This window comes from Nelumbo lutea, chromosome 1 (genome assembly GCF_056320005.1).
Source record: "Nelumbo lutea isolate HS-2025 chromosome 1, American lotus-T2T, whole genome shotgun sequence".
In the NCBI taxonomy this organism is placed as follows: domain Eukaryota; kingdom Viridiplantae; phylum Streptophyta; class Magnoliopsida; order Proteales; family Nelumbonaceae; genus Nelumbo; species Nelumbo lutea.
In genome coordinates this window covers 97,098,913-97,114,701 of record NC_142684.1, presented here as the reverse complement: position 1 = coordinate 97,114,701, position 15,789 = coordinate 97,098,913, and the positions used below count along the sequence as shown (strand labels likewise).

The 15,789-nt window shown below is 39.4% G+C and overlaps 1 protein-coding gene across 1 annotated transcript; it reads left to right on the top strand.

Annotated features, from left to right (window-relative positions):
- The first annotated feature begins 13,739 nt into the window (after positions 1 to 13,739).
- On the top strand, positions 13,740 to 15,240 carry LOC148876300 (malonyl-coenzyme A:anthocyanin 3-O-glucoside-6''-O-malonyltransferase-like). The gene has a single exon (XM_088964302.1). The coding sequence runs from the start codon at positions 13,740 to 13,742 to the stop codon at positions 15,147 to 15,149; it is 1,410 nt and encodes a 469-aa protein (XP_088820428.1). The 3' UTR covers positions 15,150 to 15,240.
- The last annotated feature ends 549 nt before the right edge of the window (positions 15,241 to 15,789 follow it).

The window sequence follows — 15,789 nt, the reverse complement described above, 5'->3', positions numbered from 1 at the left end:
ATTGCTGAATTCTAAGATTGACATTTACTGCTTACTCTTCTAACCTGATTTGAAGGCAATTGGGCCAATGATTTAGATAGATTTTAATTTAGGATTTTTTAGCTTTCATTAAAGTTCTGATTTATTTGTTGATCAGATAAGAAGTGCTCAATTTAGTATTGGTAATTGTTTCCTAAATCCTCGTGGGAACGATACTTCACTCACTACTTTATTACTTGAACGGCTAGTGCACTTGCTAGTGTCATAATGAGCCACACATCACCCAACATACCCAGGTTTTGACCCCCGCTAAGGATCTCACTGATTGGTACATCAAAGACAGTCCAATCCAACACCTAGTACAGTATCATAATCGAGTCTAGGGGTCGGGTGTAACTTTTTAGTTTCGCCCATCAATCTCGAAGGTCCAGGGCAATACTGGAAATCTGGTCCAGTTCAAAGATTCAATTAATCCTACACTGTATGTGCCTAGGGTCTCACCCCGGTGGCTGAGACAAGCCACCCCAACCAACTTGGTGGTGCCACAGTGTCAGCCTTGTCAGGATAGGTCTCCCCATACCGACCCACTGGCTGTGAACATTCTAAACTAACACGAGTCTCATTAAGTGTCCAGTTTAAGGGTATTACACAGAAACATACCAAGGGAACATGAATCAAATATGCACTTTTATTCATTTACAATAAACTCATAAAGTACATCATTTTGATTGAAGCTAAGGGCATACAAAACTGTCTAACAATTTATAGCTGGAGTCGCTTGGGAGTAGTTGGGCCTGGATGGTCCAGATACGAGCCGTATGAGGGCCTGGAAAGATCCTCTACCAAAGCAACGCGACGCTCTTGGATTGGGTACGTCCAACCTAAGCCTAAGCCCTAAGTGTCCCCATGGTACGCTTTGGTTGGCAACTCCAGATCTCCTGCCCACAAGAATCCTGACCACGCCTACCCACAATTCACCACCTCCGGTGAATTGGGAACATCTTCCCCTGCATAATACTATGCAAAGGATAAGATGTTCTCCATGTGTGGCTGTGATAAACGTGGGCAAGAGACCCGGACTCCATGCTGGCACCCTCTGGTTTGACATGCGTAGGCCTCGTACAGGTAAACCAAAAGCACCTACATCAGGTATCACTAGTCAAACCTTTAGGTTTGCATGTGGAACTGGATACATTGATAACTATAGGGCAGCGGACTATGTTATATAATAATACAATAATAATATTAGACATTATTATTATATATTATTTATATTGTTAATTATGTTAGACAGTTGTATGCCTTTAGCTCCAATCAGATATTATGTTAGACGATTATTAATTATATTAGATATTATTATTTGATTCATGTTCCTGTGGTGTGTTTATGTGTAATACCCTTAAACTGAACACTTATAAGACTCGTGCTAGTTTAGAATGTTCATAGCCATTGGATAAGTCTCAAGATATTTATCCTACCAAGGCTAACACTGGTGTGCTGCCAAATGTTGGGGTGGCCTGTCTCAGCCACCAAGGTGAGACCCAAGGCACATGTAGTGTAGGATTAATTGAATCTTTGAACCGGACCAGATTTCCAGTATTGCCCTAGACCTTGGAGATAGATGGGCAAAACTGGAAAGTTACACATGACCCCTAGATTCGATTATGATACTACACTAGGTGTCGAATTGGGCTATCTTTGATATGCCAATCAATGAGATCCTTAGCGGGGGTCAAAACCTGGGTATGTTGGGACAGTCTGAGAATTCATCTTAGTAGGTGATCATAGTGATAGGATCAACCCCTTTGTCGGACAAAGGTAGTGATTGAGGATGCATTCTCTCTAATGGAAACCAAGACTGCCGGCAGTAGATTTCAATCGTTGAGATTTGTTTTGCAAAATATATTTTAAATGAGATATAAAAGTATATATATATTTATGGTTTTCAAATGTTTGCAAAAGGTTTTAATTCCCGGGATCCATGTGAGTAGAGAGTGCAACACTGTTCCTTGCAGTCGAGGGAGAGGTCCTCTCTTGTCGGGCAGTGTTTGATCATTATGGGCTGAGAGGTTAAGTGTAAGACCATTGAGGGTAATACCCGATGGGCTAATCTTGCATCCGCCCACAGTCCCTGGGTGTTACAAGGTGGCTTGGCCCAGGGACCACTTAGGGTAAGTGTTGGGCACATAGAGCCCATGTGATGGATTTCAGGGGGTGCACTATCCATAACAGTGTATTCAGCCAGGCCTTGTAACAAAGGCTGGGCGAAACCCATGTGGCTGATGTGTAGAGCAATGTTTGGGTCCCATGCCATACAAGGAAGCCCAACTGGGCAGCAGTTTGGAAGGCTAAGTGAGCACATAACCCTATTGGGCCTATAGCCCATTTCGAACTGGGTTGATTTGATCAATTAAATAAGGCGTGAATTCTGGGAATGGATTAGCAGATAGGATAGGGTTTTAACCCTATCCACTCAGAGAGTCCAGATCTAAATATGACTCAGATCTAGAAACCTCCTAATGAGATTAAGAGAAGGCTGATCTAATCTGTAGATAAGATAAGGGTTTACCCTTATCACTTAAAGGGAATTCTGATCCAAATGTGATTTGGATCAGAAACTCCTAATGGGGTTAGGAGTTTATCCCTTTAAAGTTATAAAAGGAAGAAGGGGGCAGCAGCCTTTAGTAGATATACATTCACATCCTCTTCAGAGCTGAAACCACAGAAGGAAGAATTTAGCAACCCTGCGAAATTCTTTCTTACCGCCTCCTTCCTGCTGCCGCCTAACCTGTCAGTTCGATCTCCAGTTCAGTAGGAGAAATCAAGATTGGATCTTGATATCAGTTCCTTGTGAAGGGACCGATAGGAAGTTGTGCTCATGTGCCATCTTGCTAATTCTTGCGAAGGATTAGGTTCTTGGGAAGAACACTGTTGATTCTGCTCCATCTTGCACTGCATCATCTTCAGTGGGAGCAGTCTTTGGATCCTTCCTTGGGCGTAAACACCTTCGTTGGGAGATGTTATTTCTCCATGTTAGGTATAACCCTTTCCTACTGCTTTTGTTCAGTTCTGGTTCGATTTATGGTTCAAGATTGATCCTTGAAAAATATGAATTTTCTAAAATAAGGGAATGTGATTCCCAGTAGGATGAAGAGAAATTTTTTAAATTCGCTCATTCTATTCCGCAAGATTCGGGCATCCATACGATGGATATCTCATCCCTTTAGTGGTAACAGAGCCAGGTTCAAGTCTTGAACCAAATTGGATCAAATATGAACCTACGCAAATGGGCAGAAGGTGTTCTACTCGATTTGCGCAGATATAAAGTTTTTCTGAAAAATTTGTTTCCAGTCAATGGGCGATTAATCTGAAATTAAAATTTATAAATCTGATTATTATTTAGAATTGTTCTTTATGATTTTCTTGATTTATGGGCTGTTCGTACACATGGAGATCGAAATCTTGATTGGCGCATGGAACCTGCGATTTTGCAGTTTCTTGTTTTTTTTTTATTACATTTGCTCTGTAAAATATATATATATATATATATATATATATATATATATATGTTTATTTATTTATTTTTAGATTGAATGTATAGGCATTCAATCTGATGTAATTATAATAGAAATTAGGTTTTCTATTTATTTTATTTTCGATCGAAGATGGCGGCGCAAGGAAGGAGATTTCGCAGATGGGAGAATCGCTATCTACGATTTGCAGTTTATGAAAATGCAAACTGTGATCTAACCTCTGTGTTGTAGGATGGATTGTGTGAACAGCTCTATCTGACTGATTCTTGATTTTCTTTTATCAGTATTTAATTTTAGATTAATTTCTTGAATTAAATCTTTAATTAAAGATCAAACCCTAGACCCATTCGAACCAAATTGGTCCAAACTGGTTGGACCAAATCTAGGGTTCGATCAAGGCTGAATATCAGCCCTAATTCTCCCACTAATGGGCCTAAGGATTGATAATTAATTGAATATTTAATTTGGCCCAACTTGTAAAGGCCCAATTTTAAATTGTTAAAACTGCTAAAAGCCCACTTCGCAGATAAAGCTATATGGACCAAATTGATCAACCCTGATTTCGGCTCATATACCTAGATAATATTAATGGTTAATATTATGGGCTTTAAAATGGGCTTTATAGATATCAATTGATTGGATCAATTCTTCCCTGCATGTGATGTATGGATGTGTGATGTGCTACGTGCATGGGCCATAAGTGCTTGGCCCATGCTGATTTGATAATGGCTCTTGCACACACCATGGCTGAATGCACATCATTGCCATGGTGTCCCTACTGGACAGAAAGGTTTACCTAAAAACAACTCTAAATCTTGTCTGACAGAGGCCAAAGGGAAAGCTCATATGATGAGTGGATATGATCCTTCACAGAAAGGTGGTGGGGTTTTGCAGCCGAAACAGTTGGCTTCATGCACCTATGTGGTTTCCCACATTTCCAGAGACAAGTCGCTGTCTCCGTTACTGAGATGGGAGGGAAATCTCAGAGATGAACAAATGGGAATGGAACATAGATTAAAAGCCATATCTATGTAATGAACATGAATCAAATTAGGTTGTGGACTAATATTTGTTGTTTTACCAGAAAATGGCAAATGGACAATTTGCAAAGCTTCTTGACGACAACAAGCTTAAGGGCCTGAACTATGCCGATTGGTACCGTAACCTCATGCTGGTCCTAACATCTGAAAAGTTGGATAAGGTAGTTAAAAATCCTGCCCCGGAGCGTCCGAGCGATAGGGCTTTTGAGGCCAGGAGGGAATTCCAAGATTAGGAGGATAAAAACTCCCTAGCCCACTGCTATGTCATTGCCTCTCTAGACAATCCAATACAAAGGCAGTTCGATCATATCGAACTAGCCAAGGACATATTGGATAGTTTGAAGACAATGTACGAGGAGCAGAATTGTTCTACTCGGCAGAAGGTCTTGAAACAGTTCATGACCGCACAAATGTCCAAAGGGCAACAGGTTCACGACCATTGTCTTTGGATGATGGGTTACATCAACGAACTTGAAGCCCTTGGATTCGGGCTAGATCTTGACACGCAAGTGAATGCCATCCTGAACTCTTTGCCTCCTTCCTTCAACCGGTTCATAATGAATTACAATATGAACAAGCTAAATATTAGCATCCAGGAACTCAGCAACATGTTGTAGAGGGCTGAAGATTTAATTAGGAAGGATGAGTTTGTGGCTATGCTTGCTAAAGCTAGCAAATCGGGCAAGAAAAATAGGAAGGTAAAGAAGCCACTGGAAGAGGAATTGTCCTCAGTACTTGGAATCCAAGAAAGGTAATTTCGAATCTTGTGTCATAGAAACCAATTTATTGGTGGCTTCTGCATCCTGGTGTATTGACTCTGGGGCTTCAACTCATGCGTGTAACTCACTGCAGAGGTTCAAGGTAAGTATAAGGCTGAATGAAGGCGAAGTGACGCTCTACTTGGGGACTTCTGCAAGTGTTGCAGCTATGATGATGGGAACCGTAGAGTTATTTTTTAGAGAAGGATCCATTATACTTAAAGATTGTCTTTTAGTGCAAAATTTAAGAAGAAATTTGATTTCTGTCTCAAAACTGTGCGGATGGATATTCTGTCTTTTTCAGTAATACGATTACAATTAAAAGAAACAATAGATTCATCACATACGGGGAATTGGAGAATGGTCTCTATGTTCTACATCCTTATCTAGAAACTAACATAACCGAAACTACGCCGGCTAATATTCCCAAGAAAAGAGTACGTGACATAGTTAATCCCACGTGCCTGTGGCATTACCGACTTGGCCATATCGGTATTGACCGAATCACAAGATTGGTAAAGGATGGTCCTTTAGATTTTATAACTATAGAAGATCTTTCCATTTGTGAGCCTTGCCTTTAGGGTAAGATGACAAAGAGGTCATTTAATGGTAAGCCTAAAAGATGTACAGGCACACTTGACCTTATACATACTGATGTATGTGGTCCCCTGAGTGTTAGGACCCGTAACCAACACATATACTTTATTACATTTACCGATGATTATTCTCGGTATGGTTACGTGTACCTAATGAGACATAAGTCTGAATCCTTTGAAAAGTTCAAAGATTTCAGACAAGAGGTCGAGAAACAGTTAGGGAGAGAAATTAAGGCTCTTTGATCGGATCGAGGTGGCGAGTATCTCTCTGACGAATTCAGGGAATACTTGAAGGTCAACAGGATAGTATCACAGTTAGCTTCTTCTGCTACACCACAACTTAACGGTGTTTCAGAGAGGAGGAATAAGACCTTATTGGATATGGTCCGGTCACTTCTTGTCCATTCAAAGTTACCCACATCCTTTTGGGGATACGCATTAGAAACTGCGATATACATGCTGAACCGGGTTCCAACCAAATCAGTTTCGAAGACTCCCTATGAGTTTTGGACAGGAAAGAAACCAAGTGTACAACACTTGAAGGTTTGGGGTCGTCCGACACACGTTAAAAGAACGAGTCCGGACAAATTGGAATCCAAGACCAGTCGTTCCCCGTTTGTAGACTACCCAAAAGGCTCTGTAGGTTACCTATTCTATGACCCAAGTTAGCAGAAGGTGTTCTGCAGTCGAAATGCACAATTCTTGGAAAGAGATTACATCCTAGACAATCATCGTCAAGAAGTTGTTCTTGATGAGGAGAGCTCGGATGTAGTGGGAGGTGTCCCACAAGTTCTAGGTAGTGACCAACCTAGAAGATTTACCCGAGTGTCCAGGCCACCAGTTCATTTTGGTTATGACTAGGATAGTTACCTGATGGAAGCCTTGACTAGTGAGGAGGATCCCATGACTTATGTGGAAGCTATGTTGGACATAGACTCCCTTAAGTGGGTAGATGTCATGAGAGCTGAGATGGATTCAATGGAGACCAATGGAGTTTGGACTCTAGTAGATCCACCCCCCGGGGTAAAAGCAATTGGTTGCAAATGGATCTACAAGAGGAAGAAGGGCCCCGATGGTAGGGTTGAGACCTACAAAGCTCGTCTGGTGGCCAAAGGGTATACTCAGAAAGAGGGAATCGATTATATGGAAACATTTTCGCCTATGGCCATGCTTAAATCCATTAGGATTCTGCTACCTGTAGCAGCATACCATGATTACGAGATTTGGCAAATGGATGTCAAAACTGCATTCCTAAATGGAGATCTTACTGAAGATATCTATATGCAGTAGCCGCAAGGCTTCGTAGCTGTAGGTCAGGAACACATGGGGTGTAAACTAAATAAATCCATATATGGACTTAAGCAAGCTTCTCGGAGTTGGATCATCCGATTTGACTCTACTGTTAAAACGTTTGACTTTGAGCAGAATCTGGATAAGCCCTATGTTTACAGGAAGACCAGTGGGGACAAGGTTACGTTCTTGGTTCTATATGTAGATGACATTTTACTCATTGGTAATGATGTAGGAATGTTGACTACGGTGAAAGTGTGGCTTTCGCAGCAATTCTCCATGAAAGATCTTGGAGAAACCTCCTATATACTAAGTCTTCGACTCTATAGAGATAGATCGAAGCGGATAATAGGATTATCCCAATCTACTTACATTGAAAAAATTGTCAAGAGATATAGCATAGAGAACTCCAAGAAGGGCAATGTTCCTTTCAGGCACGGAGTCACTCTTTCTAAGAAGATGTCTCCCAAGACCTCTGAGGAGATTGAGGGCATGAAGGACGTTCCCTATGCCTCAACCGTAGGGAGCATCATGTATGCCATGTTGTGCACTCTTCCTGACATAGCTCAGGCAGTGAGTGTGGTAAGCAGATTTCAGGCCAACTCAGGGTAGGAGCACTGGACTACTGTGAAAAATATACTTAAATACCTTCGAAGGACAAAAGAGTTTTGCCTGGTATTCGATGGTAGTTCACTATAGATCCAGGGGTATACTGATGTCGATTTCCAATCAGATCCATATGAAAGAAAGTCTACATCTGGGTATGTTTTCACGATAGGATCGTGTGCTGTTGCTGGAAAAGCAGCAAACAGGGGTCTACGGCAGACTCCACAACTGAAGCCGAATACATAGCCACAAGTGAAGCTGCCAAGGAAGCCGTGTGAAGAAGTTCGTTCACGAATTGGGAGTAGTTCTATCTAGCACATCACCCATCCTGTTGTTGTGTGAAAACAATGGAGCGATTGCTCAGGCTAAGGAGCCACGATCCCACTCGAAGTCGAAGCACATCGAGAGGAAGTACCACGTACTGCGGGAGATTGTTGGTAGAGGGGACGTCTTGATTCAGAAGGTAGCATCAGTGGAGAATGTAGCAGACTCATTGACTAAGCCACTGACACAAAAAGTGTTTGAGAAACACGTGGAAAGTATGGGACTCCGGCTTGTACCAGATTGAACCTAAGTGCAAGTGGGAGTTGTTAGACAGTTGTATGCCCTTAGCTCCAATCAGAATGATGTACATTATGAGTTTATTGTAAATGAATAAAGTACATATTTGGTTCATGTTCCAGTGGTGTGTTTCTATGTAATACCCTTAAACTGGACACTTATGAGACTCGTGTTAGTTTAGAATGTTCATAGCCGTTGGATAAGTCTAGGGGAGATTTATCCTGCCAAGGCTGACACTGGTGTACTGCCAAATATTGGGGTGACCTGTCTCAGCCACCAGGGTAAGACCCAAGGCACATGCAGTGTAGGATTAATTGAATCTTTGAACCGGACTAGATTTTCAGTATTGCCCTAGACCTTGGAGATAGATGGGAAAAACTGGAAAGTTACACCTGACCCCTAGACTCGATTACGATACTGCACTAGGTGTCGGATTGGGCTATCTTTGATATGCCAATCAGTGAGAGCCTTAGCGGGGGTCAAAACCTGGGTATGTTGGGATAGTTTGGGAATTCATCTCAATGGGTGATCATAGTGACAGAATCAGCCCCTTTGTCGGACAAAGGTAGTGATCGAGGATGCATTCTCTCTGATGGAAACCAAGATTGCCGGCAGCCAATTTTAATTCCCGGGATCCATGTGAGTAGAGAGTGCAGCACTGTTCCTTGCAGTCGAGGGAGAGGTCCTCTCTTATCGGGTAGTGTTTGATCATTATGGGCAGAGAGGATAAGTGTAAGACCATTGAGGGTAATATCTGATGGGCTAATCTTGCATCTGCCCACAGTCCCTGGGTGTTACAAGGTGACTTGGCTTAGGGACCACTTAGGGTAAGTGTTGGCCCCATAGAGCCCATGTGATGGGTTTCAGGGGGTGCATTGTCCATAACAGTGTATTCGGCCAGGCCTTGTAACAAAGGCTGGGCTGAACCCATGTGGCTGATGTGTAGATCAATATTTGGGTCCCGTGCCATACAAGGAAGCCCAATTAGGCAACAGTTTGGAAGGCTAAGTGAGCACATAACCCTATTGGGCCTAAAACCCATTTCGAACTGGGTTGATTTGATCAGTTGAATAAGGGGCGAATTGTAGGATTGGATTAGCAAATAGGATAGGGTCTTAACCCTATCCACTCAAAGAGTCCAGATCTAAATTTGATTCAGATCTAGAAACCTCCTAATGAGATTAAGAGAAGGCTGATCTAATCTGCAGATAAGATAAGGGTTTACCCTTATCACTTAAAGGGAATTCTGATCCAAATGTGATTTGGATCAGCAACTCCTAATGGGATTAGGAATTGATCCCTTTAAAGTTATAAAAGGAAGAAGGGGGCGGCAACCTTTAGTAGATATACATTCACATCCTCTTCAGAGCTAAAATCACAGAAGGAAGAATTCAGCAACCCTGCGAAATTCTTTCTTGCCGCCTCCTTCCCGCCGCCGCCTCACCTGCCAGTTCGATCTCCAGTTCAGTAGGAGAAATCAAGATTGGATCTTGACATCAGTTCCTTGTGAAGGGACTGATAGGAAGCTGTGCTCACATGCCATCCTGCTAATTCTTGCGAAGGATTAGGTTCTTGGGAAGAACACTGTTGATTTAATCCATCCTGCACTGCACTATCTTCAGTGGGAGAAGTCTTTGGATCCTTCCTTGGGTGTGAACACCTTCGTTGGGGGATATTATTTCTCCATATCAGGTATAACCCTCTCCTACTGCTTTTGTTCAGATCTGGTTCAGTTTATGGTTCAAGATTGATCCTTGAAAAATATGAATTTTCTAAAATAAGGGAATGTGATTCCCAGTAGGATGAAGAGAAATTTTTGAAATTCGCCCATTCTATTCCGCAAGATTTGGGCATCCATATGATGGATATCTCATCCCTTCAAATTATTAGTAGTTTATTACTATTATTGCTATTAATTATTATATTGTTATTATATAATATGTATATTTATTAGTCATTAATTCTAATATTAGTAATTATTATGGTTACTATTATTATCATTATTATTAATTATTAATATTAATGTTAATATATTATTATTGTTTTTGTATATTGTGTATATTTATTCCTTTATTTTTAATTAATAATACTAATATTGCTATTAATAATATTTAATATTCAATAATATATTATTAATTAGTATCATTATCATTAATTCATTAGTTATAAAAAATATCATTTATATTTATTAATATATTATTATTGTTTTTTCATATTATGAATATTTGTTGTTAATAATTATAATTTATATTGTTATTATTATGAGCATTCTAATTTATATTATTATTCTTATTATTGTAATGCAATTATTATTATTATTATTATCATTCATACTATTATTGTATTTATTGTTATTATTATTAATTATTAATATTAATATTACTAATGTTGTTATTGTTATTTTTTATTATTATTTTGTTATTACTTTTCTAATATTATTATTGTCAGTATTAATTTTTAATAATTAATAATTATTGAATTCATTACTAGTAAAAAATAAGTTTTCTCATATAAATGGCTAAAATAGTCATTTGTTACTTTTTAGAACTCGATATTTAGATTTCAGAACAATATTTTCTTTATTCAGACTTTAGAACCAAGAAAATTCACCAACTTCAATACACCTCTTAAAGTAATTATTATAGTTTCAGAGGCATTTAGACTTCAGAATTCAATGCAAACAAACATGCCCTAAGTTCAAGTGTGGTCAGTTTTCTTTGTGGTGGTTTGCAAGTTTATAATTTTACAAGGAGTATTTTACTAAATTCATTATGCCAAAGGATGTGGGTACCCTCTAGGTAGGGTGAAAATTGCATCCCTACTTACAACCTCTCCTAGTGATACACAAATGACAAGTATGTTTCCCTCCATTTCCTCCTCCACCTCCTTAATAACAACAACAACAACAACAACAACAATAATAATAATAATAGTATCTCTTTGCAAGTGTTTAATCCCTCTCACTCTGGTTGATAACACTTTGTTTGAGCTAGCAGTCATATTTTATCTCAATATTGTTGTTTGGAATTTAGTTTTCATTTTTTTCTTGCATCTCTAATGGTTAGGTTCTCTCATTAGGCTGTTATTGGAAAGGCACTTTAATTATTTTCTGTAGGGCATTCATTTCAGACCTCCCACCCAATCTTTGAAGCTATGGCTGCATTTGATTTCGGTAGAAAAAATCATCGATGTAAAAGTCAATCAATGGAAGTTCCAGTTGATTCCACTTCTGGTGATAACAGTTCTAAATGTCTCAGTTCTGGGTGATTAAAGTTCTAATTGGTTCCACTTCCGGTGATAATAGTTCTAGCGGTTACTTTTTCCAAGTGGTTAAACTTGTAGTTAATTTCACTTTTGTCGATAACAGTTCCGACAATTATGTTCTAGACTTTTATAGTTAGTTCTAGTTCATTAAAGTTCCAATGGTTATGGTTCCAAATGATTAAAGTTATGATGAATCACTACTGTATTTATCCCTCTCTTTTGGTTGTTGGAGATGCGCTCATTTATCTCTTCTATTGGTGATTCTACCTCATTTTTTGTTTGTTGCAGAAGTTTCTTCATTTTCTATTTTATCCACTGTGAATATTTTGTTCTTTCTAGAGACTTGTATTCTTGCTTGGTACTGTTACCATTTCTCCATTTTCATACAATGTTTCTATATTTTCTTGCTTGGTACTGTGATCACTACTCTATATTCATACAAGCTTCATAGTTGAATGAATTATGTGTTTTGCCTTAAAAAAAACCAGTTGATGGAAAAGTTAGTGATTGGTTTAAAATATTAATGGACTGTTGGAGTTTTTTTATGTATTACATCGATTACTGATGAAAATGTCAGCCAATTAGATGGTAACATTGATTTTCAATGTAAACTTTACATTGGAAACAAACACGTGGAAATACAGATCGGGTGTAGAGTTCTACACCGGTCTGTTTTTACACTGAAAACAAACACATATAAATGTGAACTAATGGTAGAATTTTACATCAATTCGCATTTACACTGAAAACAAACGTATTCTTTAGAAATCATCATCGATGCTAAAACATGTTTCTATCGTAATTGAATAGAGGGCTTTCACTTCCGTTTTTTTCTCTTGGTTTTAGGGCACTCCAATATTGTTCCTCAATCTTTCCCCTATTTTGCTCCTTCTCCTCTTTTCTTGTTTTGTTTCTTTTATTTTTTTAGGCAAATTTAGTTTATAATTTTTAGGCAGTAGGGTCTTCAATACTTGTTCAGCTTTCTTTTGCATATAGATGTGGTTTCTACAAGCAATCTTGTTGATGGGCTTGACTTCATTTTCTATGACTTGAACTTAATGATCAAGCACAACTAGAACAAAATCAATAAGAATCTCTGTTTGTTAATGATCTGCCAGTGGTTAGAAATTTCTTTTTTTTTAAATAGTTAGAGATTCTTTAGTTGCTAGTCGTTAATTAATTACTGTCTGCTGAGGGGACCTCATAGTGTTTATTATATGGTGGAGATTTAATATGATGGTCAACAATTTTTATTTTCTGTAGCGCCTATTTTCAGTCGGTCTAGTAAAGTAGTAACAGTTAAAGGGACAAGGGATCCAACGGCTGCCCTACAGACCTAACTAATGATTCTCCCACACACCTAATCTCATCAACTTTTAAGGCTGACTACATTCCTGTGGGCTTTTATTCGTTAAAGCCTGGATTTGATAGAGTTATATATATAAATAAAAAATTTGATATTGTGTTAATTATTTACCGAGCACATGCAGCCATGTTGGAGTTCGAATAAAGTGTCCGATTTATCGTTTTATTTTGGGTAAAGTCCACGGATCTGACACTTGATACCCTCAACTACACATAATGTTCATTCAAGTAATTAATTTGTTTTTTAAAATCTCTGGACCATCTATATGTCACTTGATACCCTCAACTACACATAATGTAACGAATGAGATCAATGGAGTCATCTCTTACAGGTTGGATTATTTGCTTGTTTAATGGAGTCATCTTTTACAAAAAATAAAAATCATGAAATGCAACTCAACCTGTTGCAGTTGGCTTTTCAAAAAATTATTACCTAAAAGCTTAAGCTGTTAGGTGAGTTTTTTGAATAGTTTGATATTCTCTAACTTGTGTTGAAACTTAATTTTATAATGGGAGCAATAAGGATCCAATACTAAACCACTTGTTCAAAGTGGGTCTGATACCATTTAAAAGAACCATTCAACATAAAAGTTTAATCTGCTTGGTGACGTTCTTGAATAGATTGATATTCTCTAACATGGCCTCATCACATTAATATCAGAGTGCATGGTTTCTTTGTGATTCCAATTGGTTGCACCATCCATTTGTTGCGCAGCAAATCATAGTCTCTGCCTCTCTCTCGTTCTAATGGCTGCAATCCATTCCATTAAGGTGTTAGAGAAATGCCAAGTCTCTCCACCTGCAGCTTCAATGGAGAAAAAATCTCTTCAGCTTACTTTCTTCGACGTAATGTATCTGTACTATTGTTGTCCCTCCCGCATATTCTTTTATGAATTCCCTCATCCGATTACCCTCTTCATGGAAAGCATCATTCCCAACCTCAAAAACTCACTCTCCCTCACCCTCCAACACTTCTACTTTCTTGCTGGAAACCTAATGTGGGTTCCCCCAACCACTGAACCTGAGATTCGTTTTGTCAGTGGTGACTCGGTCTCATTTACCATTGCTGAGTCTACTGATGATTTCAGTGATCTCTGTGGCGACCATCCTCGTGATGAAAGTCGATTCGACCCTCTGGTTCCTCAATTGCCATCGCTCTTCGACTCCAACGTAGTCCCACTCCTAGCCCTACAAGTGACCTTCTTCCCCAATTCCGGTTTCAGTATCGGAATTACCTCGAGCCATGTGGTTTCCGATGGCAGAAGCCTTTGCCATTTCATTAGGTCGTGGGCAACAGCATGTAGGCTTGGAGGGGATTCATCTGCGTGTTCAGAATTGCTTCCATTCTATGACAGAACTGTGATTGACGACCCAGAGGGTTATTTGAAAACAATTCTTCTCAAGGAGATGGAAAACAACACGTCCAAGATGACTTCCAATATCTCCGACGACTCTCAACCAAGCTTCGAAGTCCCAACTGAAAGCATTGTTGTTAGAGCCACATTTGTAGTGAGCCGAGTGAAAATCGATCAACTGAAGCAGTGGATCTTGGCAAGACATGGGAAGAATGAAAATCAGATTGTACCACTATCGCCGTTGCGTCTCTCGGCATTTGTGGTAACATGTGCCATCACATGGGTTTGCTTGATTAAAGCAGGAGTGATCGTGGATTCTCCTGGTGAAGAGATGGAGCATTTCTTATTTAGTGTAGACTGTAGGGATCGCCTAAGGAATCCTCCAGTGCCAGCTACATACTTTGGCAATTGTGTTGCTCTTGGATTTGCAGATGCAAAGAAGACTGATTTAGAAGGAGATAACGCCATTGTTGTGGCAGCGAAGATGATTGCAGATGCGGTTAAGCGGATGGAATATGGAGTTTTGAGAGATGCAGAGAGGTGGATATCAGATTTGAGTTCCCGACTACCCGAGGGATTTGTGACGGTGACAGGGTCACCCAAGTTTGGTGTTTATGAGATGGACTTTGGGTGGGGGAAACCAAAGAAGTTTGAAATGCTTACAATGGGTGAGGGACAAATTTCTCTTTTTGATAGCAGAGATGGAGAAGGTACAGTTGAGGTGGGACTGGCTCTACCTAAGGCCAAAATGGAAGCATTCACAACTTTCTTTGCTGACTATCTCAATGTCTGCAATTCTTGAATAGATCGATTGGAATTGACTGACCTCATCATCAACACTAAAGGGTTGTGTTAATTTGTGTAGCTAAACTTCAACCACATGCATCATGATGTATTCCCCAAATAGAGACCACCCTTAATTTCCTTGGTTGTTAGTGTTAGGACTTCACTTCACCTGTTCCACTAATTGCATAATTAATAACAATGGTGCTCATGATTTTGTGCAGAAGAGTGTTTTTTTTTTTTTTTTTTAAGCCATTAAGGCAAAGGAATAAAAGCAAGCAATAAAACTGTAATGTTCCGAAGTGGAACGAAATAAGTAACAGAGGAACCACGTAAAATATGCTCACCTAATGACGCCAAAGCCAAAGTCCAAAATACGCGAAGAAATTTGCCAAAGGCAGGAACGAAACTACCTCAACATTCTCCTGCACTTAGCTACCGGCCGGCCAAAAGAGATTGACAGCTTCTAGGAAATCACTTTCTATGCAAATGTCAGTAAGACTCAATTTTGCTGCAATCTCCAGACCTTCCCATGTGGTTCTCACTTCTGCACATAAGGGACCAGTCTTTTTTGTTAAAACCCGTGGAAATATTTCCTACTCACTTTCTCTATCCACGCGGTACCTATAATACACAGGTAGAGAAAATAAGTAGGAAAT